This window comes from Psammomys obesus, unplaced genomic scaffold (assembly GCF_907164565.1).
Source record: "Psammomys obesus unplaced genomic scaffold, mPsaObe1.curated_primary_1811, whole genome shotgun sequence".
In the NCBI taxonomy this organism is placed as follows: domain Eukaryota; kingdom Metazoa; phylum Chordata; class Mammalia; order Rodentia; family Muridae; genus Psammomys; species Psammomys obesus.
The window spans coordinates 4,738,262-4,764,154 of NW_026596152.1; the positions used below are offsets into that span (position 1 = coordinate 4,738,262).

At 38.7% G+C, this 25,893-nt stretch overlaps 1 protein-coding gene across 2 annotated transcripts in view; it reads left to right on the forward strand.

Annotated features, from left to right (window-relative positions):
• The window catches only part of Map2k4 (mitogen-activated protein kinase kinase 4), a 96,277-nt gene that overhangs the window by 63,001 nt on the left and 7,383 nt on the right, over positions 1–25,893 (forward strand). For both annotated transcript variants that reach the window (XM_055594221.1, XM_055594222.1), the window contains 5 exons: positions 10,109–10,228; positions 17,609–17,728; positions 19,941–19,992; positions 22,104–22,231; positions 24,741–24,818. In XM_055594221.1, coding sequence (XP_055450196.1) covers positions 10,109–10,228; positions 17,609–17,728; positions 19,941–19,992; positions 22,104–22,231; positions 24,741–24,818 — 498 coding nt within the window. The remainder of the gene's footprint in view (positions 1–10,108; positions 10,229–17,608; positions 17,729–19,940; positions 19,993–22,103; positions 22,232–24,740; positions 24,819–25,893) is intronic.

Below are 25,893 nucleotides of genomic sequence, written 5' to 3' on the forward strand. Positions count from 1 at the left end.
CTTCATGTCTGAATCAAAGCCAGGATCATCAGCATAGGGTTTTACTTCTGGTTTTGGCATGCAGCCAATAACAATGGCGATAGCTTATGATTTGTAGTGCTCAAGGCCTCCCTGGCCAATAAATGACAAAAAGGAAGCCCAACTCTTAGTACTGGCCTTTCAACCAACACTCTTATGGCACTTTCCACTCAACAAAGTGCTTTCATTTAAACTTCGTAACTGTTTTCTTTACTGTTCTTCTAGATGCTTTTAAGGCACTCATGGCTTAGCATTATATAAAGGAATCTTTTTACAGGATCCCTGAAAGCCTACTGTCTGTTCTAAGCATTTAAAAAGAAAGATGATCCAAGGTCCAGTACAGCATAAGAAGTTCTCATCACTTGTATCAGTCCTTTCTTTAGGAGAGTATGTTGAGAAGGTGAGATGGCTCAGCAGTAACAGTTCTTGCTGCCAACCTGATGGCCTTAGTTCAATCCCTGGGACAAACATGGGGTAAGGGGCCAGCCAACTCCCAGTTGTCCTCTGACCTGTATATACACACATGCACACACACTCACACAAGGGAGCAGATATAATCAGGAAATAGAAAAAAATGTTAGGTACAGCAATGTAGAAGAGGAACACCGGCCCATTTGGCGCTCTAATCCAATCATTTTTCATGACCATCCTGAGGTACTCTGTACTCCATCCCTCATGGTTTCTGTGAGACTGGCTTGCTCCAGTTGGTCTGGCTGAATCTAAAGGGGGAGCAAGGCTACATTTCTGTCTGTCACTGTAGCTGATGCCGCAGTTCTGACAGGCTCTGGGTGGCCCTTGTTTTTCCATTTGCCACATCTGGCTGTTGAAAGGGTGCCAAGCCAGGCAAACACTGCCAGAGTTGCATGACTTTTCCTGGGGATAAGAGAACAGTTTATTCACCCCAGATAGGATACCAGTGGCAAACCAGAGAAACAGCTCCACCCAAGTGTTGCTTGGCAAATCAGAGTTCATTAGTGCTGCTCACAGAGCATAGGTGAGGGATTACTTAACAGCAGTGTTGGTGACTCAGAGGCACCCACATCACTGAAAGCCCTTTCCCAGAGTGGGTGACTTAGGAAAGCTGCATTCCTTGCATTCCCTGCACAACTTGTAGGTGACAGATCCAGCAGGAGCCTCCTCTCTGGCAATTGTTACTATTTGTATAAGCCTAGGGTGAGACTGTAGGAGGGACAGCTTATGCATTTTATGAGTTTTGGGAGCTTCCTGAATCTTTCAGTTCATCTCAAGTTCTTGAGTCTTGTGAACCTACCTCCTCCCCTCCAGGGGAGATGCTCCGATATGGGAAGTCAGGGATGGTAAAAGTACACTTTGGTTCGTTTCTCTGGAGACTGCCAACGCTTGTGTTAGAAGTTCAGTCACTGAATGGTTTGGGTGGATGTTGACAGTTAGTAATCATTGAGGGAGAGTGTTCATCTTAGTCTACATATGTAAGACTAATATGTCTTATATATTGTTTGAAAGCCCTAATGTGATAGTTACTATGGTAGCTTTAGTGGGGAAGTTCCCTTTTGATATCATATAGTGCTTTATTAGGTAATTAAAAGGCCAAAATGATGACATTTGATTATTTACATCTGCATGGGTGCAGAAATCATGGCTGTGTTGCTGGATTCGAGAATTATCTCTATTATCTTGTGATCTCATTTTATTGGTTAGATCATGAGACTAAATTAAAAAATATATATGATTGACTGAGCTATTACCTTCCTAGAGTTACTTAGAGGAATAGTGTTTCTTATGTACAGTGCAAATTGAGAGTGCCCAAGAGTGGGGAATTCCACAGATATGACAGCTGCCTCTGGGTTTTGAATTACATCTGTGCTTTCTTTGTTGTAGCTCCAAGTCAGTGGTTTCTTCTTATAAAAGCATGGGTTTCTTATTATAAAAGTTTTCCGTGAAACTCAGTAAATATAATAGGTAAATCAGTAGAGGTTGGAAGAAAAACTGAGAGTATGGTAAAGTAGTAGAATGTGTGTAAGCATACCTGCAGTTCTGGCTTCAGTCTTCAGAATGAAACAAACAAATAAACAAACGAAACAAAACAAGAGTGAAGGGATTGGGACCATGGAGGAAGAAGTGATGGCTCTTATCTACCAGTTTTGGAAGCCCTGAGACTACAAGTTCAATGAGAACAGAGTTGGAGTAAGGTGGTTTGGAAATCCTTGTTACAGGTGAATTTCAACCAGCCCATTCTATGTTTCAGTTCATACTTGAATCTAGTCTTTGAAACCGACCATTAGACATATCTGGATTGTTATACTGAATTATATCCCAGCATACATAGCTATTTGGAGAAATACTAGGCTTATAATATCTCACTGTCCATAGGAACATCTGAACTAACATTGGTAATTCCTGACAGTGCTTGCTCTGTTAAGACCTTGCCCCCGGTTATCCTTTAGATTTGAATCATTGTCTCTTTTAATGTCATAGGTACAGGAGTGGTAATATGATCTTTAGACCTTAGAAACGTTAGTGCTGGTCCACATTGTGCTGTTTAAATGTACATGATGTGCTTAATAAAGAGGAGGAAGCCCCATTATCAAGGCTTATTCAGCTTGATCCACTAACTCTGCCCTCTTCCTATGATGGGATATGACATATTCTCCCAAGTTCTGAAGGCCCTAGTGTCCTCAGTGAGAAAAATGGGAAGTACCAATATTAGTTTGTTAATTTGGTGAAGATAAAACTAGAAGTTTATGAATTGATTTCATTTATAAAAAGACTTCAGTGAGTTTTTAGCTAAAATTCACATTCTTCTGGACTTAGTAACTGCAAATACCCTCAATTTCATAGTCATTAAATATCATTTATTACTCAATAATTTATTACTTTTGGACACGAAAACAAATGTTGGGTCTTTGATCTTTGTTTCCTTCTCCCCTCCATACCTCACCTCTGTTGGATGATGTTGTCATTGGTTTGTCCTTGTTGGTCATGGCACTATGAGGTGTCTTGGGAATTTAAGTATGAGGTTTGTGTAGAGACTTGAATAGCTAAGGGTAAACTTGTTCAGCAGAAATACGAGTCAGTGGAAAACAAAGTAAAAATTCTTAAGATTTGTATGGCCCAGAGGAAGGCTGTGTGGAGGGATGGGGCCATAGCAGGGTGCAGGTCATCTCCTTTCAGTTTGCTTCTCATTCATTGTCTCTCACAGCAGATGCTTGGTGAACAGCGGTGTGTACATGTACAGTAGCTTGGTGCATGTTGGTTACAGGAAGAGGCACCCCTCTCTTTTCCCTCCCTCCTTCCCAGAAAGTTTCCCTGTGATGTGTTTGCTTGTGTACCAACTGGCTCTAGAATTTTTGCATGGGTAGTATTTATCAGTGTCCACTTAGCATAAAAGGTAAATAGCTGTCATCACTGGAGGGTTTTTAAAAAAAATGATTTATTTATTTTATATTTATTTTTGTTCTGCCTGCTTGTATGTGTGTGTGAGGGTGTCAGATTCCTTGGAACTGGAGTTACAGAGAGTTGTGAGCTGCCATACAGTTGTTGGGAATTGAACCCCCAGGTCTTCTGGAAGAGTAGACAGTGCTCTTAACCACGAGCCATCTTGACAGCCCCATCACTGGAGCTTTTTATTTCTGTCACGGGAGTAGTTTTTTTGTTTTTGTTTTTTTGGGTTTTTGTGTGTGTGTGTGTGTGTGTGTGTTTTGTCATCAGATAAATTTGAATTTGGCAATTGCATGAACTATGGAATGCATAAATTTTATTAACATTGTAACAATAGGTGCTTTTGAAGAGGAATAAGCCAAATAAAGAAGAAATGGCTTCTAGTGTTCTACATTTGGTTGGCAACACAAAATAAAGTACATATCATTTGAATCGTTTCTCAGATTGCTTTAATTGGGCCTTGGAATAATTTGAAAAGTTTATGCATAGATTTCTTAAGCAGTTCATGAGCCTCTTTCCTTGCTGAGCTTTTTTTGGCCATACCCTCATTTCTGATCAGGAAGTATGGTTCTTTTATGTTGGAGTACCTCTGGAAGATGAACCTGTGCCACAGGAATATGGTGTCTAATTTACCTTAATATCTTTCTGTACTACGCTGTGCACCTTCCGCGGGGCCATACAGAATCTTGCCAAGTATTGGTCACATGAGGGCATAGAGGACATATCTGTGAGGACTGGGGTTGTGACCTTCTCCATCCCCGAGCCTCTTATTTTAGCCCTTTACTCATTTTCACCGTGTGTGTTGCATGTTTGTTCTTTTTGATGTTTTGAAGACTGTCTATGGAATGGCTGCTTCCTGAAGTCCAACTCCTTGGCTCTTGATTCTAGTATGTTTGCTGATTCATAGCCTTCTTGCCTTTAGTGTGTCATGAATATTGTGGAGCTACTATTTTTAATCAATAGCGAACATAGCTTGCCATTTTTTGTTTTTTTTTTTTTTTTGTAATTTGTTTGTCTGTTTATGATGAAACAATTTCCCTTTCTCCAGACAGGAATGGAATCAGGAACCTAGAGGCACACACATCATCTAAGAAATAGAACCGTCATTCTGCCTCACATTTGCACCTAGCTTGACTTTGTAGGAAGAAAAACTGGGTTGATCTGGTGAGACCACGTAGTAGTCCACCAGACACAGAGCATCATAGGATATCATTTAGGCAGGCTCTGATGTTTCATTAGATAGTTCTGGCCTGACCTCTTGAAATCCAGAGATTTGGGGAATCCTGATTTAATGGTAAGGAACAGCCAGAGTCAGAGTTTATGGCAAGGACCATCTAGTGTTATTTAGCACCTAGCAAAATGCTTCCTGGTGACCCTGCTGAAGAACAGCCTTTGTCTTAGTTACTGTTCTGTTGCTGTAAAGTTGCCATGGCAACTTTTGTCATAGAAAACATTTAATTGGGGGCTTGCTTACAGTTTCAGAGGGTTGTTCCATTATCCTCGTGGTGGGGAGCATAGTAGAATACATGACAGCCATGGTGCTGGAGAAGTTGAGAGCAACATCCTGATCCAGGCAGCGGCACTGGTCCTGACGTGGGCTTTTAAAACTCGGAGGCCACCTGTATGGCACATGTCCTGTAACAACGCCACAGCTCCGAGTCCTTTTTAGATACTGCTACTCCCAGGTGACTAAGCATTCAAATATATAAACCTGTGGTGGCCATTCCTATTGGGAACACCACAGGCTTATAAGAGAAAAGGAAGTTCTGTGAGCCTTTCTTAACTTTATATTTTCTACACTAACAACCTTAGTCATAGTCAGACTTGTTTCCTACTTTTCCACATTTAAATCTTCCTAACCTGACCCCTTAATATAGATTGGTTTGTTTTTCTTCTCCTTCATTTTTACACTCTGGCTCTTTATCCTGAGCCCTGGGAATAAATGTAAACAAGAAAGGTGGGTGTGAGTGGGCACATATATGACTCCATCAGGTCCTATTTTGTCAATAAGAAGGGGTCACCCTAGTTTCCTCTGGATTGTGTGCTGCTGATCTCCATCCTGCTGCTTCTCTGCCTCCAGTTCCCAGGTCCTCCTGAGAATGTAGTGTGCCTCCTCCAGCTCCTTTCCATTATAACATGCTACCATGCATCTTAATCAGTTTGAGAATTCTCACACTATTTGTTTTGTCATTAGTCTCCTCTCCTCTCCCCCTCTCTTCCCATGTCAGTCCTTTATCTCAGGCACAGGAAGACAAAGTGGGAAAATGAAGCTACACTCAGAAGTTGAGCCAAGGAACTCCTGCACTGGTTTCTAAGTAATGTTCATTTCTTTATATCTTAAATTTAAGCTGAGTAAGAGTGGCCACAGAAGGCCTGGGCTCTCGATTGTTGTCACCACCAAAGTCAGGACATTATGCATGAGGCCAGTGTGTCAGCGTTAAATTTGTTAGTGACTTCTGGCTGCTGTTCTGTATAGAAAGGATAGTAACAGCTTCTTAGGAATTGGGCCAATTTCTTGTCCTGTTCTGGTAGCCACTCCTGTGTATATAATGAAGTAGAGAAGGCAAGAGGACACTTTCTTTTTCTTAAACATTGAACACAGATTCTTCTTTCATATAGTACATCCCAACCAGTTTCCCCTCTTTCCTCCCAGCTCTCCCCACCTTCCCTCTCCCTGGGATCTACTCTCCCTCTGTCTCCCATCAAAAAAGAACAGGTCTCCAAGAGACAACAAACAAACTTGACAAAACAAAATACAACAGTACAAGGTAAAAGCCCTCACACTGAAGCTGGACAAGGTAACCCGGCAAGAGGAAAAGAGTCCAAGGAGCAGGCGAAAGGTTGGAAACAAACCTTCTGCCACAGTTAGGAGTCCCACAAACACACTAAGCTAACAGCCACAACATGTACATGGGAGATCTGGCGATTCAGTGGCCCATATTCTCCTGCTGTAAGAGGACACATTCTAATGAAAGACGGTTAACTTAACCTCTGGGGCTTGTAACCTTGTAACCTCTGGGGCTTCTGCTTGCTGCTGCTGGGTATAAATAGAATTTTCCATACTTGAATTTGGATCTCCAGCCAGTGGCACATGCTATTTTAGTATTTTAGTAGTTTTAGGAGAATGAAGATCTTTGTTTTGATTTTATTTTTTATAGAACTATAAGAGATAACACTATTTCAAAAGCCAGAGAAAAACCTTTTCTCTGTGATGATAGTGGAGCCATTTGGCATTTCTGATCATACCTACATGCTATTTTATTGACATTTACCTCACCAACCATTGAAATGACCTTAAATACAAATTTGGACAATTAAAATATTTTTACAGCTTCAAATATATAATTTCTTCACTGAAAAAAACTTATAGCTTGTTTCTTTAAGCTATATTACATTCAAATAAGGTAAAAATAGAAATAATCCAAAGATACCTTTCTATTGGAAAGAGATGTGAATTGCTTTTCAAGAAAGACAGATGTGTTTACCCAGGGGCATATGGTCGCTAAAGCTGCTTAGTACAGTAGTGACCAATGAAAAGCTCAACATGACCCTAGTGAAGAAAATTAGGACTTTGCAGAATTATTTCTGATATTTGATTGTAAATAAAACTTCTTTAATCATGAGATGACTTTCCAAAGTCTTTCATGGCATCCTGTGGACATTTCACCCTACTCTTTTACTTAAGAAAAGAGAAAGAAGAAAAATATGAAGGCTTGTATTGCCCAAACTAGTATCACTGACTCAGCTTACATTCAAGATGTAAAGAAAGCCAGATGTGGTGGTGCATGTCTGTAATCCCAGCACTCAGGGAGGCAGAGACAGATGGATCTCTAGGAGTTCGAGGCCAGCCTGGTCTACAAAGTGAGTCCAGGACAGCCAAGGCTACCCAGAGAAACCCTGTCTCAAAATATAAAATATAAAAACAAACAAACAAAAAAGATATAAAGAAATGAATATTTCTTAGAAACCAGTGCATGAGTTCCTGATTCAAGTTCTGAGCATGGTGAGCGTTGCTTTATCTCTGCACTTCTGTTTTCTACGCCTGGGATGAAGGACTGTGAAGGGAAGGGAAAGTTCTTACTGATGTGTTTACTGGGTTCTGCTCCCTAGTATTAGCCCACACTGGCCTCACTGGTTGCAAATGGTAGAAACCTTTTCCAAGCTACTGTTCTGGTTTCCCATAAGTGTCCTGGTAGTGACTGTGTTACTACTAGCTTTATACTACTCATTATAATATTCTCTAACTTGAGTTAGTTATTCTGGAACTTGAGTTATTTGTCAAGTCCTGAATTAGAGTCGTTAACTTGAATGTACTGTTAATGCAGGTTTATATTTGTAGTTTACTAGTCTTTGGGAGACTGGTAGGCCTCTTGAGTTGGGTTAGTTTGTTAGGTGTTCATTGAGATAAATGTTACAACTCAACCCCAGAACTTTACTGTAGTTATTGAGTTTCGCTTTCTCAGTCCACAGTCATTTGCATGGAACCCCAGCAGCTGGCTGCTCACCTCTACCCACAGTGCTTGAGCAGAGGAGAACGGAAGGAGACATTATTCTAGTACAGAGTGTCCTGGGCATCGATGTCATGCTCATGCCATCAGGCCATCCAGCGGTTGTTTTCAGCTGGGCCTCTATGCTATGGAGTAGGTGGGATGTTTCCTTTCTTTAGCTAAGGCCAAATTTTAGAAATCTGCTTCTAGAAGTCAGACGTGGATGAACTGTTGTGGTTTTTATTGTAATGTTCTTTTGTAGACTTAGGTAAACTTTGTAAAAATGTAAACTTAGAAAACCTAGGAAAACAAAATTTTAAATCATGTTTTCTAATCATGACTGTTAGTATTTACCAATATAGATATGTAGATTAAAAAGATAGAAAATTAATAATTAAGGAAAAACCTGAATGAACTACATAGAAATTTTCCTCAACCAAAGTGTAGTTTGACATTTCTCCTTTTATTTATCAACTCTTCATTTTAAATTCAGATATATGTAAATAAATAAAATTATTTTAAAAATCACATTATTTTTAAAACCACACACTCAAATGGTATTATTAAAATAGGGATAAACGTTAATTCTAATATTACTGATTATTAATTGTAAATTAAAGTAATCTTTGCCATGTTTTGAACAAAGAAAAATCGCATGTCTGCTCACTTAGACTTTTAACAAATATCCTTTTGGAGCAAGATATTAATGTTCACTTAGTAGCAAAGTTATTTACAGTCTATGAAAGTAAGGACCTAAGAGTGAAAGAGAGAAAAGGTTCTCACCTCTAAGGAGACTAGTTGTCGTCTCTGTCTTCTCGTTCTTAAATTTATCTTTATTTCTGTGACAGTGGTGTCCAATGTAACATTCTAAATCAGAGTCAAGACAGTTCATTTGGTATGAAACACTGTAGATAGCAAGGTATGCATTTTAAATAAACACATTTTAAAAATATATTTGGAGTATACGGGATGGATATCTGGTGTAGTGTCAAAACATAAAACTGAGAGAACCCGCTTCTGTTCTTTAACTGCTTGTTCTCATGTCACATGGAACACTCTTTTGTATCTCTGCCTCTGGCTTCTCTTCTGTAAAATGGGCTCCAGAATTTAATTGACTGCTTCACCCCTTGCAAGAACATTGAGGAAAGATGCCTTGAAGTCTTGGAGGACAAAATGCTCCTTGTGTAATTTTTGATGCTAACTTACCTTGTAAGTATGTGCTTTGTGTTGTGTACACTGACACAGTGTGACATCGTGAACTTTTTTATGAGAATAAAAGTTCTTTGCATGCTTTAATGTTAAGCTGTACTTCTGTTATTAATGTCATACATTTTCTGAACCTGAATCTGTTCTATTTTCTAGTGCAATGGGGAATGTTCATCTGAAACCTGTGTATTTTATAGTGTTCTGGTTGGGAGGTGGAGTATAGATGTTTTCTGACAGTGAGAAATGTGCAGAGTTGTACAGTTTGGTTAGGACTCTGCTCCGGCTCTGCAGTGTACAGGGGACTGTCTTTGCAGCTTAGGAATAGATAGAAAGCACCCACTATTTCTCCGTGTTGGGATTTCCCCTCAGGTTATGCTGACCTGCCTAAGGAACCATGAAAAGAAAGCCAAGGAGAGCTTCCTGTTTTCAGTGTAGAGGAAGTTGAGTGAAGAGCCAGTCAGGATTTGAAAGGCTTGCAAATTCCCATCTGTGTGCTCCCCATATCAGACCTCAATTCTCCTGTCCCAGACTGTTTCCCATTGCAGTCCAGTTAATGAAGATGCTAGGTAGTCAAGAAGGCTGTTGTTGAATTGGATGCTAGAACTGCTATAATTCTGAGATGTTGGTTAAAACTATATGTGTGTGCAGCTGCCTACAGTTATTCATGTGAAAACTTCTATACTCTATGATTTTCTTTGTATTTGCATGTGGGCGTAATTCTCAGAACCTAAGAGCATTGTTCTGTAACCCTCACCAGTGAATGTGTGATCCAGAGTCCTGTGCCCTTAAAAGAATGCCTGAGTGCTTTTTTTGTTAAATGTTCTGTGATTAAACTTAAAATTTTAAAGTATAAGGAAACATGATAATTTTCTTGTCTGGTTTATACTGTGGAGTTTGGTAATTTCCAGTGCTACGGTAAAGTACTCAAGTTTCTAAAACTGTTCTATGATTGTGTGACATCTATTATCATTCTTTTCCAGAGAATACGGTCCACTGTGGATGAAAAAGAACAAAAACAACTTCTCATGGATTTGGATGTAGTAATGCGGAGTAGTGATTGCCCATACATTGTTCAGTTCTATGGTGCACTCTTCAGAGAGGTACGGGTAAACATTTGGGTTTTAGCTGATAAATGCATATGTAATTTGGATAAGAAGATGATAGGATTAAATTCTACTCTTCAGCAAAGTGTCATACAGTAACAGTGAAATTGTCTCTCATTTTTATACTACAGGGCCATCCACATTAACCTGTAGGCTATTTTTTCTGCTTGGGATTGCTTTGGCTACTCATTTGTTTGGGTTATGTTTTTCTTACTAGTTCTATGAGGAATTCCACCAAAGTTTAGACTCACAGCTTTTTACATGAAAGGATGATTATCATCTGTATATATATGTAAATATTTCTGTGCCTTTGTGGTTGTTACTTGTGAATATCAGTTTCTTCCTTTATGTTTTTTATTACAACTGTGACACATCTGTGTTAGTACTTAAATGTAGATCTTTAGAATTATTATGTTTAGGCTGGAGGCTCAGAGTTAAGAGCACTGGCTGCTCTTCCAAAGGTCCTGAGTTCAGTTTCCAGCAAGCACATGGTGGCTCATAACCATCTATAATGGGATCTGGTGCCCTCTTCTGACATGTAGGTATACATGTAATATAGAATACTATATAAATAATAAATAAGTAAATCTTTAAAAAAAAAGAATTATTATGTTTAAAATTTTTTTTGGTTAATAATGAAATGGGTGTCATTGTGATCTCTACTTTTTAAAAAAGTAAATTTTTAATTAAAATAGACTTACATCATTTTCTCCCTTCCCTTTCTTCTCTTCCGTTTTTTCCCTCTAGCCCCCTTCATGCATATATTTCATTATACTTTGTTCTTATTTGCCCACTCACCTGCCCTTCCCTGACTTCCTCCTTCCTCTTGCTGGTCACTTTCCTTGTTCTCCCCTTTTCTGTTCCCAAGTCAGTGTTTTATTATACCTTCCTGTTCACCCCTCCCTTCAGACCTCTTCCTGCCCTCTCAGTTCCTGTTCTACTTTTATGTTTTGTGTGTATGCGTGTTTGTGCATGTGTATGTGTGTGCCTGTGTGTGCACACGCTTGCCTGCCTGTCTATCTTCTGCATTTGGCAGAAAATATGCAGTGTTTGTGTTCTTTTTTTTTTTTTTTTTTTTTTTTTTTAAATCTGGCTCATTTGGATTCATATGATTATCTCCAGTTTCATCTACTTTCCTGCAAACAATATCATTTCATTCTTTACAAAAGAATAAAATGTCATTGTGTATATGTACCATATTTTAAAAAATTCACTCATCTGTTGGGAGATACTAAGGCTACTTCTGTACCTTGACTGTTGTAAATAGTGCAACAATAGTCAGGAATGTGCTGGCATCTCTGAAGTCTGATGTACCTAAGAATGGGTGTGACTGATCATATGATAGTTCTACTATTAGTGTTTTTGAGGGCCGACATACTGATTTCCGTAATGGCTGTACAAGTTTACACTGCTATCGGCAGTTTATAAGGATTACTTGCTTTCTACATTGCCAGCAGCATTTGTTTTGTGGATGGTAGCCATTTTGGCAAGGTGAGATGTAACCTCTAAGCCGTTTTAATTTGTAGTTCTTTGGTAGATAAGAATTTAAAAACCCTTTTTCAGATGTTTCTTGGCCATTTATATTTCTTCATTTGAGAACTGCCTCTTCATTAACTTACTTATTGATTAGCTGATTGGGTTTTATTTTGTTATTTATTTTGTTTGTTTTTGAAGTTCTTATAGATTCTAGATATGAATTCCTTGTCAGTTATATCACTAACAAAGACTTTCCCCATTCTAGAGGTAGTTTCTTTTTTCTGTTCATGGTTTTCTTTGGTATGTGGAACCTTTTTATTTTCATGTAATCACATTTTGTCACACTTTAGAATTGCTACAAGCTGCTGGAATCCATGTTAAAAAAAAGACCTTGCCTGCACCGCAGTGTGGGATGTTCTGTTTGTTATGCTTTAGCAACTACAGGTCTTAGATTAAGGTGTTTGCTCTATTCTGTATTAGACTTTTCTTCATTTATTTATGTATTTATTTTTGGTGCAGGGTGGGAAATGTGGACCTAGTTTCCTTTTATATTGAATATCCAGTTTACCAGCACTTTTTGTTGAAGAGGCTTCTTTTGTAATTACCGTTTTAACACACTTGTCTAAGATTTGGTGGCTGTAGCTCTCTGGATTTATTTCTGGACCCTGTCTTGTATACTATTGGTCTCTGTGCAGTACCACTATTTTTGTAATTGTGCTCTGTGGTATCATTTTAGATCAGGTATTAGAATGCTTCTAGCATTGTTCTTTCTCCTTAGTATTCAGTAGTCTTTTTTTTTTTTTTTTAATTTTCATTTGTTTGTTTGTTTTGCTTTTCTTACTAGTTTTTTGTAGAGTCCCACTGAAATTTAGATGGGGATTGTTATAGTTAGGGCTACTATTGTTGTAGTGCAGCACCATGCCCAAAAACAACTTGGGAAGGAGCAGGTTTGTTTCATTCACAGTTTCATGCAACAGCTAATCATCAGAAACAATGAGGACAGGAACTCACAGAGCAGGAACCTAGAGGCAAGAGCTGATGCATATAGCATATGCACACACACACACACACACACACACACACACACACACACACACACATATCATATGGGGTGGGGATAGGAGGGTGTGCTTTCTGTGGCTTGCTTAGCCTGCTTTCTTATAGAACCCAGGAGCTGGGCCCTCCTCCATCAATCATTATAGAAACATTTTCTCAATTGAGGCTCCTTCCTCTATGATGACTCTCTAGCTTGTGTCAAGGTGATATAAAACTAGTCAAAAATGGGGACTGTGCTGAGCCTGTAGGTTGCTTTGTGTCATGCATATCTAATTATCACAGTGTATATTCTGCCAGTCCATGAGCTTGAGAGGTCTTTCTATCTTCTAGTATATTCTTCAGTTTCTTCCTTCCAGACTTTAAATTTTTGTTCTTTTGGTTAGGGTTTTCTTAGGAGTTTTATTACTTACTTTTTGAAACTGTGATGAATGAGGTTCTTTGATTTGTTTTGGTTTTACCCATTTTTTTTTTTTTCTGGGCAAGTTTGTTGCTGGTATATAGAAAGACTACTGGCTATTATATTTGTAGTAGAATATAAAATATAGTTTATGGGGCTGAGCAGTGGTGGCACACACCTTTATTCCAGCACTTAGGAGGCAGAGGCAGGTGGATCTCTGTGAGTTCAAGGCCAGCAGAGTGAGTTCCAGGACAGCCAAGGCCTCATAGAAAAACCCTGGCCAGCCAACCTTCCCTCACCCCCAACAAAACACAGTTTATGTCTTAGTTTCTTTTCTGATGCTGTGAAAAGATACCATAACCAAGGCAGCTTGTAGAAGACAGTTTTGGGTGCCTTAGAGTTTCAGAGGATAGATTTCATAACCACCATGATGGGGAGCATGACAGCCTGCACAAAGGTGTAGGCATGGTGCTAGAGCAGTGGGTGAGAACTTACATCCTGGTCAGTATACAAGTAGAGAGCGATAACTGGGAGTAGCATGGGCTTTTGAAACCTCAAAGGCCACCCCTGGTGACACACCTCCTCCAACAAGGTCATGCCTCCTAATCCTTCCCGTATAGGGACCAAGTAGTCAAATATATGAGACCATGGGGACTACTCTCATTTAAGCCACTATAGCTGCTTTATTGTGTTTCTCACATCTAGAGTTTTCTGTTAGAGTCTTTTCTATAGGGTCTTTTAAAAATGGAATCATGTCAGCCAGGCGTGATAGTGCACACCTTTAATCCCAGCACTTGGAGACAGAGGCAGGCTGATTTCTGTGAGTTTGAGGCAGCCTGGTCTACAAATTGAGTTCTAGGACAATCAGTGGTTCACAGAGAAACCTTTCTGGCCCATGGCTGAGAGAGAATCCTGTCATCTGTAAGTAAGGATTATTTGGCTTCTTCCTTTCTTTCTCTTGTCTCTTTCTAGCTGAGACTTTAAACATCACATCAAATGAGAGTGGACACCCTTATTTCCTTTCTGATGTTAGACGAAATACTATTATTTTCTATTAATTCTCAATAACTTGGGCTATAAGTTTGTCATATGTGCCGTATGTTGTGCTGAGCTATGTTGCTTTCAACCTTAGTTTCTTCAGGGCTTTCCTCCTGAAGGAATGTTGCCTTTTATCAAAAACTTTGTCACAAACAATTGAGATGATCACACAAGTCTTTTTCCTCGAGTCTTACTTATGTGCTTCATTATTGTATGAGGCGGATTGAATGAGAAATGGGGAAAACATAATCACTGGGGACAACCTGTGAAAGTGTCTAGTCACACCCTGCTTCCAGTTCACTCTCTGCCTCATGCTTGTGCTTAACGATGTAAGCGCCCTGCTTCCTGCTCCTGCTGCTACTTGCCACAATGCCTTCCCACCATGATGGGCTCTTATCTCTCTAGAATCCTAAATCCAAGTAAACTATTGCTTCAAGGGGTTGCTTTGGTTATGGTGTTTTGTAATAGCAGCAGAAAAGTGGCTAGCGTATATAAGTGTATGTGTGAAGCAGTCCTTCCATTACTGGACTGAAACAGCTTGGTCTTTATGTTTTTTTTTTTTTTTTTAATTCAGTTTGAAAGTATTTTATTGAAAATGACCTGTGTGTGGGTCTGCTGTCATTGTAATGGCAGCTTTGAGGGTGAGTTTGGTGTTTTTTTCTTCCTTTCTATTTCATGGAACAGGCTGAGGGCACTGGCGGTGGCTCGCCTGACCTTATTTCAGTGCATCAAGGGTGGTGGGGCAGTCTCATTTCTTAGCCAAGAAGGGAGGAGGCCTAGGCCTCTACAAACAGAAAGTGGTCCACTTCCCAGGTTCTCAGCACGTGAAATCTTTCCACCCTTAAGATCACTTACTTTCTGGTGGTGACCTGAGTACACTGAAGTTTTCTCTAATAGAAAGCTGTAGTGAATCTACCGAGGTGTCATTAGATTAAAATAGTATTGCGTGTGTGTTTTTGGTGGAGAGTGTTGATTTTTCTCTGAGAGCTACTCTCTGAGAACACTGAAGAAAGGTAAGGTTGAGAAGAAAGGAATGTAAAGGTTCCTCATTGTAAATATGTTTAAAATACGTTCCCCATTTATTTAATGATGTAAATGTTCTCGTCCTCTTACCCATCTCAGTGTTCTTCACTGTTACGTTCTTCACACTTGTAGGTTAAATATGCTTGTGCTAAGAGGGCTAACTGAAGAAAAGGTGCCGCTACTCTACTCACAGCTCAGTCTCCATGTGAATGGCTTTCCTTAGGGACATTACCGTCATCAGTCAGAGCAGGCTTGAGAGATAGGTTTTATGGTGGAAAGTACAACTGTATCCATAAATTAGTGGCAGCATAAAAGCTGTCAAAGGTGACTTTTGAAATTATCTGATGGGAGCTTTTCTACTTTCATCAGTGCTTTATACCTGTTCAAATGGCCACAGCTTCTAGTTCCTTACCTGCTACAGCTCTGCATTTTCTTACACCTTTCCTGCTTACCTTCATGACACACTGTCAGGAAATGGAATTTAAGATACTCTTCAATGTTGTGCACCATTCTCTTTTCTGAGTTGTTCAGAGCTTTCTTTTTTGTTGTTGTTGTTGTTATTGTTGGTTAGTGGGATATTAAAGATGTATTCCTAGTCATGGGATGTGCTTTAGTTAGGTCTTATTGTAAAGAGACACCATGACCATGGCAACTCTTATAAAGAAAAACATTTAATTGGGGCTGGCTTACAGTTTCAGGGCTTTAGTCTATTATTCTCATGGTGGGAAGCATTGCAGTGTACAGGCAGACATGGTGCTGAGGATCTGAGAGTTCTGCATCTTGATTTGCAGGAAGCAAGGAGGAGACTGTGTCACTGGACATAGCTTGGGTACATATAAGACCTCAAAGCCCTCCTTCACAGTGACACGCTTCCTCCAACAAGGCTACTCCCTATGGGCCAAGCATTCAAACTCATGAGGCTATGGGGGCCATACCTATTCAAACCACTGCAGGGGGGTTCTATTAAATGTCAGTGTGACTACAGTACCTGCAGGAGGTACATCCCAAGACATCTAGTGGATGCTCAAGACATCTGATATTACCAAACTCTATGTATTGTTTTTTTTCCTTGCACATATACCTGTGAAAAAATTCAACAGAATATTGGCACAGCAATAATCATAATTCTACCAATCATAAGCTATAACAACTATAATACTTTAGAGATAATTGAATTGCAGCACAGCTAAACTGTAGCAGTTAATCTAATAGCTGGTGTAGATACTATTGAAACATGGCTGCGTGAGGGTGCTTATACTAGATACTGTAGAAAGCATACGACACAGGATGAAATGATGACTCACATCAGTGGTGGGGTGGGGTAGGACATTCCAGGGTGCCATCACCTATGCAGATAAACAACAGTTGGAAGCATACAAATTGTTTATCACTAGAACACTGTTATCAGATCACAGTGACTGCAGGAGAGCAGGGCTTTCTTTCTGTGTCTCCAATAAAATTGCTTTCATATACAGCCTTAACTGTTGCCAGTATTGATTTACTGGAGTCAAACATAACAAATAAGCAGTTGTATTGTGTTAGATAGTGGTAAGCACTGCATAGAACAGACAGAGTAAAGGGATTCTGAATCATGTGGCTTATCTCACCAAGAAGGCTTCTGGTATATCTGAACAAGGTAGAATTTACTCTTTTTTAAGCTTTCTAATTTTATTTATTCTAGTTTAATTAGTTGCTCAAGATAAGTTCTTTTGTTGATGAGAAAGGATGGTTTTCCACATATTTCCTGATTTTATGTTTTGTTATGGCAAATACTGAAATTTTTATCAAGGCACAAAAGTTTTCTGTGTAAGCTAAGAATGGGTAAAATAGGGGCTGCAGAGATGGCTCAGTGGTTAAATGCACTGGCTGCTCTTGCAGAGGACCCAGGTTCAATTTCCCAGGCGATTTGACACCCTCTCCTGGCTTCTGTGGGTACTGCATTTACTCTCACACAGGCATGCATATATAAATTCATTTATATATATATATATATATATATATATATATATATATATATATAAATGAATTTTAAAAAAAGTAGGTAAAATAGGCTTTGGCCACATAGTTCTGTTTAAACCTAGGTAAAGACAACCTTTTCAGGTTCTTAATGATGAAAAATTCGTCATGAGATGGGCACAGTGGCACATGCCTGTAATCCCAGCACTTGTTAGGCAGAGGCAGGGATCTCTGGGAGTTCTAGGTCAGCTTGGTCTAGAAAGTGAGTCCAGGACAGCTAAGGCTGCACAGAGAAATGCTGTCTTGAAAAAAAAATTATCAGTTAGAGGTTCAGTCTTCCTCCTTAATTCTGTTTCTGTCCTAAGTAAGGAGATGACATCTGTGCTTAATATGAGGATTTTAGTGGTGACAAATATCTGTTGTTTTCACAGGGCGACTGTTGGATTTGTATGGAGCTCATGTCTACCTCGTTCGATAAGTTTTACAAATATGTATATAGTGTGTTAGATGACGTTATTCCGGAAGAGATCTTAGGCAAAATCACTTTAGCAGTAAGTATTTGGCTCTCACACTGGTGACATGGAACTCTGTGGAGAAGCTGCTGGTGTTTGTGAATGCACGAGATTTTGGATTGTTGTTACCTTCCTGAGAAAAGCAGCTGTAGTAGCATACAAGAACAAGTCCCTTCTGGCCATAACTAACATGATGGGTCTGAGGAACACTTTTCAGATATGGTCTGTGAATACTACAGTGGTATTCTCATTCAAATCTCAAAGAACTATAACACACTGACTTAAGTAAAGCTAGAAATGCTATTTTATATTTGTTTCTCCTGTTGTTTTAACTATCTTTAATCTAAGTGGACGAAGTCTCTTTAAAGCCTCTTAATTGAAGCTTTTTGACAAGGTATGTTTTACTGTGGATTGAGAATGAGAATTATTCAGTCTAAAGCATTTAAAGGTTGACTTGTAATTTTAATTGCTAGAATTATGATTAATTTGATCTATTCACTTTTGCCAGAATACCAAAAAGGGAAAGAGTTCTCTTCTGAATGTGTTATGGTTTGAAACTGAATTTATGATCACTTACTGTTCTGCTCTCATCTTTTAGTTGAAAAGTGTGTACAACTTTTTTATTTTTACAAAGGAAAAGGCAACTAATTTTTATAAAGCAAAACTAATAAGACATTTAGAACCCCTGAGACTCCGAGCCAGGTACTTGTCTAGTTAGTTGTATGTGAGCTAAGCCATATTGTGGCTGCATGTGACTCTGATTTCTTTAAGCCACCTCCCCCAATTTAAATTTAGTTTCTTTGTCACTTGCCAACTTAGTGATTTAAAGAGCAAATAAAAATGATTTAAAAATATAATTTCTGAACTCTGTCATTTGTAAGAGATGTGTTTAGTAGTAGACTTAAAATTTTGATAAAAGAGTAGTTAGTAAGTTGTTTTAAGGTTGATAATTCGCTAAAATTTTATCACTGCCAAATTAATGCTGAAATTTAAATCTTTTATGAGCTAGCTAACTCTTGAGATATGAATTCTTTTATATAATACTACATAGAATACAGATAGTTATTCATTGTTGAGCTGAATGTGTAAACTTTACGTGGATAGTTTAGCTGCCTGTCCAGGGTTCAAGCCCTTACTGTCTTGGAACGCGCCGCTGTTCGCAGTGTTGGAGTGTAGCAGCGCTGTACACTAGACTGCACCGCAGCACTTTACAGAGTACAGTAGCGACAGCAGTTAATGGTGGCTGAATTGTATTTGTGCTGAGCCAAGATTCTATGACACAATCTTTTTGTTAACTCTATGGTAAGTAATATTTCATTTTTACAGATGGTAAATCTGAAAGCATGGAAATATTAATTTGCTTTGGTATTTACACAGTTTAAAGTTGTTGATGGTTAAGACCTTCATAGCCTGATTTCATAACCCCACTCTTAACTACATCATACAAATATAAAATTATTTTATATTTATACAATACATGATAAAATAATTTTGTATTTTATCATGTATTGTAATATATAGTATATACATGATTAATTAACTTAGTATTTGTGTTTTCAGACTCAGTGATCACTTTATATACTAAGTACAGCATTTTAAATTACTTTCTGTAAAATCTCATGCTAATTAGTAAATCAGTGAATACACAAGAGTTACTGAGATAATACAAGGTGATATTTTCTACATCCCTCATATAATTCCTTTGATGACAACAATGACTCAACTTTCTTTTTTTTTCTTTTAAATGACAAATTTGTTGGCCTATTGTCAAGTCTCTGTTCCTTCCCTTTCTAAAGAAGCATATGATTTCTAATCATGAGTAGAGCCAGGGCAGGACAAATTGCTACTGGTTGAACAGATAAACCAGCTGTGCAGAACTTGAGGGGTTTAGTGAATAAGTGTGAGGAACTGGGGACTTATGAGAATAATCGTCACCATGGTGATAGAACCAGGGCCGTGAGCTGTCTTGTACTGTTTTTATGATTGTGCAGGTTTGAGGTACAAAAACAGTACAACAGTTACCTAACATAAAAGTCATGTTACTATTTTCTTAACATTAGAGAGGAATATATAAAAGCAACTAGTCAAATGTGAAATAACCATCATCATTCAGAATACATAAGAATAACATTTGAAATGTTACACGGAGAAAGCATACAGAGGGCTGTGGAAGCTATTGCTTGTTGTAGGTTGTTGGACTATTTTATTAAAAACACAAGATCTTTATCCCACCTTTTCTTTTTCTCCCTAGACTGTGAAAGCACTAAACCACTTAAAAGAAAACTTGAAAATTATTCACAGAGGTGGGTATGCATTGCTTTCTTTAATTGGTTAAAATATTTTTAAGTGAAAACTACTATAACACTATATGAACTTTCATGAAATATTAGTGTTTGTGGCCAAAAAACCCAAAAAACTCACCTAACCAAATAAACACACAAAACCCACAAGTACTATATACCCTGAAGCTTCAGCTTTCCCTCCTCTGGGAGTCTATAAATTTCCATCTAACTTAGCACATTTTGCTACAATTGGATATAAAAAATACATTTTGCAACAATTATTGATCTTAGTTAGAAATAGTTATTATTAGTAATAAAGTCTGTCTGTACAGTTAAAACCTGCCAATAAGTTAATGAAAGGGAAACCATAAATGACTAAAAATGAGTCATTCATTGTCCAGTTGGTAACTGCACACAATCAAAGTATCACAGTGACCCTGTGGACATTCAGAGAAGCTGAGGACAGAGTATCTTAAGACATTTGCTTTTTCTGTTGCTGGGAATTGAACCCAGGTCCTTGTGCATGCTGGACAAGTCCTCTACCACTTAGCTACACTCCCAGCCCATATGCTCAAGCATTTAAAAGACATGGTATTTCTCTTAATGAAATATTTCTTCTTCACCTTGCAGCATGCAAAAGATTTAAAGTTCATATTACAGACTGGAACTCCTCTAAAACATGACCTGCTTTTGAAAGTATTGTCACAGCATTAATGACCACTTCAGCTCTCAGTATTGCTTCTAGACCCAATTAATGTCTTAAAGAAAAGACTCTCACTTCCTGTGTGGCCTTTTGAACAGCAGGGACATGCTTTCTTACATGTTTGTTTTCTATGTCACATTCACTAGAATTGTCCTGTGCTTTATGAGTAGCTGCTGCGAAGAAACTATGAGACTTACCCATCAGGAGCCATGTTTTGGAGATGTGGAGAAAGGCTTTTAACAAGATGCAGGCCCCACTAGAAAGGATGGAGGGATTAGGAATGGGTGGTTTTGAGAGATTATTTTTCTGGGTCTATTATGGTTGGTATTTTTTTTTTTTTTAGACTTTTTGAGTTATATATAGATTTTTTCTGTATCTCAGTTATTGTTTTTCATGATGCTGACAGTGAAATAGATGGAAGAATTGTGATAGAAATAGATACTTGGAGAGTATATGGGGAAAAATTGATAGCTTATTGGCACATTAGTAGCGATTATCAGAGCTTTGGCTCTCTGCATGCTGAGCAAAGGTACAAATATTCTGAAAGTTGTAGAAATGAATCCAAGGGAAAGTTAGTTGGGAGAAGCTAGAGAAAGCATTTCAAGTCAAAAGACTCTGTCAGGCTGAGCATTGACTCATTAGTTAAAAGTACTTGCTGCTCTATGGAGGACACAAGTTCAGTTCCCGCACTGGGTTGCTCACAACTTCCTGTAAGTCCAGCTCATGGAATATTGATGTTTTCTTCTCACCAAATGTCTCTTTACCTACTTGGCCTACACTTAGACACACACATACATACGCAAATAAAAATAAATCTTAAAAGAAATCTCTTAAATAATTGCTTACATTTTTCAAGAATAATTTCTTCCTTTAAAATAATGTTTTCATAAGTTAAAGCTGTAATTAACAAAATTACAGTTGTAGGTTTATAACTGGTGTACCTTATAGTTAGTTGTGTAATTGTTGACTTCTTCTGAAAACTAGCTTAGTGCATTATCTGATAAAGTCCATTCCACATCCTGACTGCCGAAAACCATGATTTTGTTTGTGTTCTATTGGTGTAAACATGTAAGAGAATTCTTTTGGCTTGTTAAATTGTATGATGGAGTTTGACTGTTACATTATGGTTCTAGTCTTTTTTTAGTTTTTATAGACAGGGTCTTACTCAGTAGCCAAGGTTAGCCTCAAACTCTTGACAATCATGCCTGTACAGTGTCAAAACTGCTGGGATTATAGGTTTGAAGCACCCTCTTTGGCTTTAGGTATTGATGAGTGTTTAAAACATGAATAATGATTACATGTGCTAAGTGAAAATTTATTTCTTATATATCTGAATTTAAGGATTCAAAAATTTTAGTATTTTTGATTATCGTACTTTAGAGTCACTAGATTGATAAGTTGTATACTGAATGGCATGTGTCTCTTGCAGATATCAAACCTTCCAATATTCTTCTAGACAGAAGTGGAAATATTAAGCTCTGTGATTTTGGCATCAGTGGACAGCTTGTGGATTCCATTGCCAAGACAAGAGATGCTGGATGTAGGCCGTATATGGCAGTAAGTGTACAGCCAAGTCTCACATTTGGCAGTCGTTGGGTAGAACGCCTGTGCCCTTTGCTGCTGGGTACAAGGGATCTGCTTCAGCCATGCAGCTTCACTGTCCTAGAATATGTCACTTTCTTTCAGCATTTCCGAGCTCAAGTTTTAACTTGTAGAATGTTGCTAACGTATTTCAGTGTACTACTGTATACATGTTCATCTTCTCATTTGGCACTGAGCATTTATGTTTTCTCCTGCGTTACATTCAGTTCAGTGATGAGCCAGGTGTAATTTGTCAGGGTCTTTTTGTTCCTTATATCTCTTGTACTGTCTTGGCCATAATAATCAGTAATCAGCTGAGAGATGTATGTCCTAGGCTGTTGAAGGATGCTATTACAAGCCACAGAAGAGTAACTTAGTACAGGAAAAATGCAGGGAGAATCCTGGCAGAATGCAGTGTGTCTTAGAGAGTCTGAAAGTGTGCTCTAATTGTGATTTCTCAGTTCAGCAATGATAAATGCAAAGCTAGAGACCATAGGCACTTAGCAGGAAGCAGTTTTTTCCCCAGGAAGACAGGTGGACACTGTCCTTTCAAAGCTTCCCTATTTGCCTTACCCCAGTGTATTTGCATGGCCTGGCTCACAACCCAGATTTGAACTTCATTTGATTGGTGTTTGATGCCTATATTTTAGATTTTTTTCCCTCTGGATTCCAGCTTCTTCCTTTAATTGTCCTTGAACCTTTAGAGACCAGCATGCTCCTTTAAGTGATATAAGTTCTGTCATTGTTTATTGAGCCTTTTCTGTCAGTCTGTAGACTGTTTAAATCATCATCATTATTGGGGTCATGGCTTCATTCTTCTCCTCTTGTACTTGTCCCTCTCCTTCCTGTGATCCTTTTGTCCTTCCCTCCCAGGACCTTGGCCATGCCTACCTCATTTCTGCCCTGCTCAGGTGTGCTCACAAATTTTATTGGTTAAACAGGGATTATCTGGAGGCAAGGTTACATAGCAACATCTGGGGTATGTGATAGCCTGCTCTTAAAGGACAGCAAGCAGACCTCAGAGAGCAAATTAACAATCAAGTACAAAGCACCAGGCCACGCTGTTATAGAACACCAGGCCTGTACTAGTGAGGATTAGTGATGTTGGGACAGTTTTTTCTCCTGTGGTTGAATAGTCAGTGTTTTTACATACTATGTATTGTTTTCAGTAATATAATTGTATTTATATCAAAATGTAAATAGCTTTCAGTGAATATTAGTGCAGTTCAGTACTTATTTTCAATTTAAAATGCATACATCTCCATATTAGTAGTATAGTAAACTGTTACACTTTTGGGATGTTTCTTTTAGTGGCAGATGCAATCACCCTCCAAGAACAACCCCATTGTTAACTCTGTGCCATTGACAAAATCTCTTGCTCTTCTTCTGCATCTATGACACACTTTTTAAAAATAGTACCTACTTTCAAGGAAATGTAAAAATATTCTCTTCATTGAAATCACTAAAATTGTTTGTTTCCTTGCTTTGCAATTTGTAAGACAAGATATATATTAAACTATTGGGCTTTAATTTGGCTAAAATGAATGTAGGCATGTATCTTTAAAGGTAAACAAGTAATGAGATATTCAAAGCATTGAGAAGAATTATTGAAAAGAATTAAAGGGTGGGATAGTACAGTGATGACAGCCCCACTTTAGTTTTTTGTCTCAAGTGCCTTGTGATTATTGTTCCCATGAGGCAAAGGCTGGGAAAATCAGAAAGTTGCTGTTGTCTTCCTCCTGTTCCTTCCCGTTTACCACCATTTGCTGTAATAAGACCTTAGAATAATTTTTTTGGCCTTTTTTACTTTTCCTCCTCTGACCATTCTCAACTTTAGCTTTGCCAGTGCTGTGAGTATTTAGGGGAGAAATTCAGAATAATGTAGTCTTTGTGTTAGATGGGGTTGCTATTCTTATGATGAAACACCATGACCAAAAGCAGGGTGGGGAGGAAAGGGTTTATTCACTTCCACATAATGAAGGAAGTCAGGACAGGAACTTTAGCAGGTCAGGAACCAGGAGGCAGGAGCTGATGCAGAGCCATGGCGGTACAATGCTTAACTGACATGCTCCTCGTGACTTTCTCAGTCTGCTTTCTTATAGAACCCAGGACCAACAGCCCAGGGATGGACCATCCACAATGGGCTGGGTCCTTCCCCATCAATCACTAATTAAGAAAATACTCTACAGCTGGATCTTATGGAGGCATTTTTTTTCTACTGAGCCTCCCTTTTCTCTAATGACTCTAGCTTGTGTCAAGTTGATATAAGACTAGGTAGCACAGCCCTTCTGACTTAGCCATTGATGTCAGAGTTTTTATTGGTTGTTTCTAATACATGATGTCTCTCTGTTACCCCCCATTTGGCTGTGGGCATGAATTCTTCCAGAACAATGCTGAGATTTTGTCTCCTCCCCAGCTACTGCTTCCATTGCCTGCTTCTTTATGGTCCACATAATTAATGAATCGACATCTCTTTGTATTCCAGCCTGAAAGAATAGACCCAAGTGCGTCAAGACAAGGGTATGATGTCCGCTCTGATGTCTGGAGTTTGGGGATCACATTGGTATGTTTTTGTTGGCTCAACATTGTCATAGTAATGTAACAGTAAGAGATTAAGAGATTTTTGTGCTTTGTAACAAGCAAACAGAAACACTTCATGCTTACTTAGAGGCCATATTGAAGTTTTGATTTCGTTCTAAATGTATCTGCCTTTGTTTGGAGTGCTTTAGCAAAATCCTATGAGTTATCTTAGTTAGACTGGGAAGGTATTTCTTGTGCTTCTGGAGTCTAAGAAGTCCAAGATCAAGTGTTTGACTTCCTGGTACATAGTGAGATGTTGTCTTTTTGTTTTCAAATGGCCAAGGGGGTGAGGGACCTGGCTGTCAAAGGCCTATCTCCTGAGTGCACAATCCTGTGTGTGAGGCGCTCTGATGACCTAGTAACTTCCCCAGCTCTGCTTCCGAGAGTCATCACGTTGGGGCAGGGCTTCCCAGAATCTTGAGGGGACGTGGTATAAGCAATACGTATTTATATACCCATTTCCTTTTCTCCAAAGTGTGTTTTCTTATGTTTACTGTTGTTACAGACCGTGCTAAGATTGTTGTTTGGTTTTGGTTTTGAATAGCTTCTGCAGCTTCTTCTACATTATCTGTGAAGTTTCTATCCCACATGGCTTCTGTGAGGTAGACAGTGTGAAACTCCTTTTCTTACATTTTTGTCCCATTTTCAGTATGAACCAAGATTCCTTACTTCATATTTTAGAGCAATGAGCTTTTTGTAGCTTACCAAGCTTGGATTTTTTCATCAGAATCAGATGTCCCTCTTAGTTTTGGTGAGAATTGTTGACAGACTAATGGATTGATTCTCTTATTGGGAGGCTAACAGTTTGCTTCTTCAGCTCTGCAGCTACCTTCTGTTTTTCTCATTGTAAAACCAGTTCACAGACTATATATTGATCGATCCCACTTAGATGCTTGTTTGCATGTAAAGCATACAGAAATACCTCCCTGTTATTATGCTTAAAAAGAAAAAGTAAGAAAATAAGGAAGCCAGGCATAATGGCCTGCATTTGTAATGCCATTGCTGGGAAGGCAGAGACTGGCGCACCCTTGTGGTTTGCTAGTGGCCAGCCTGTAACC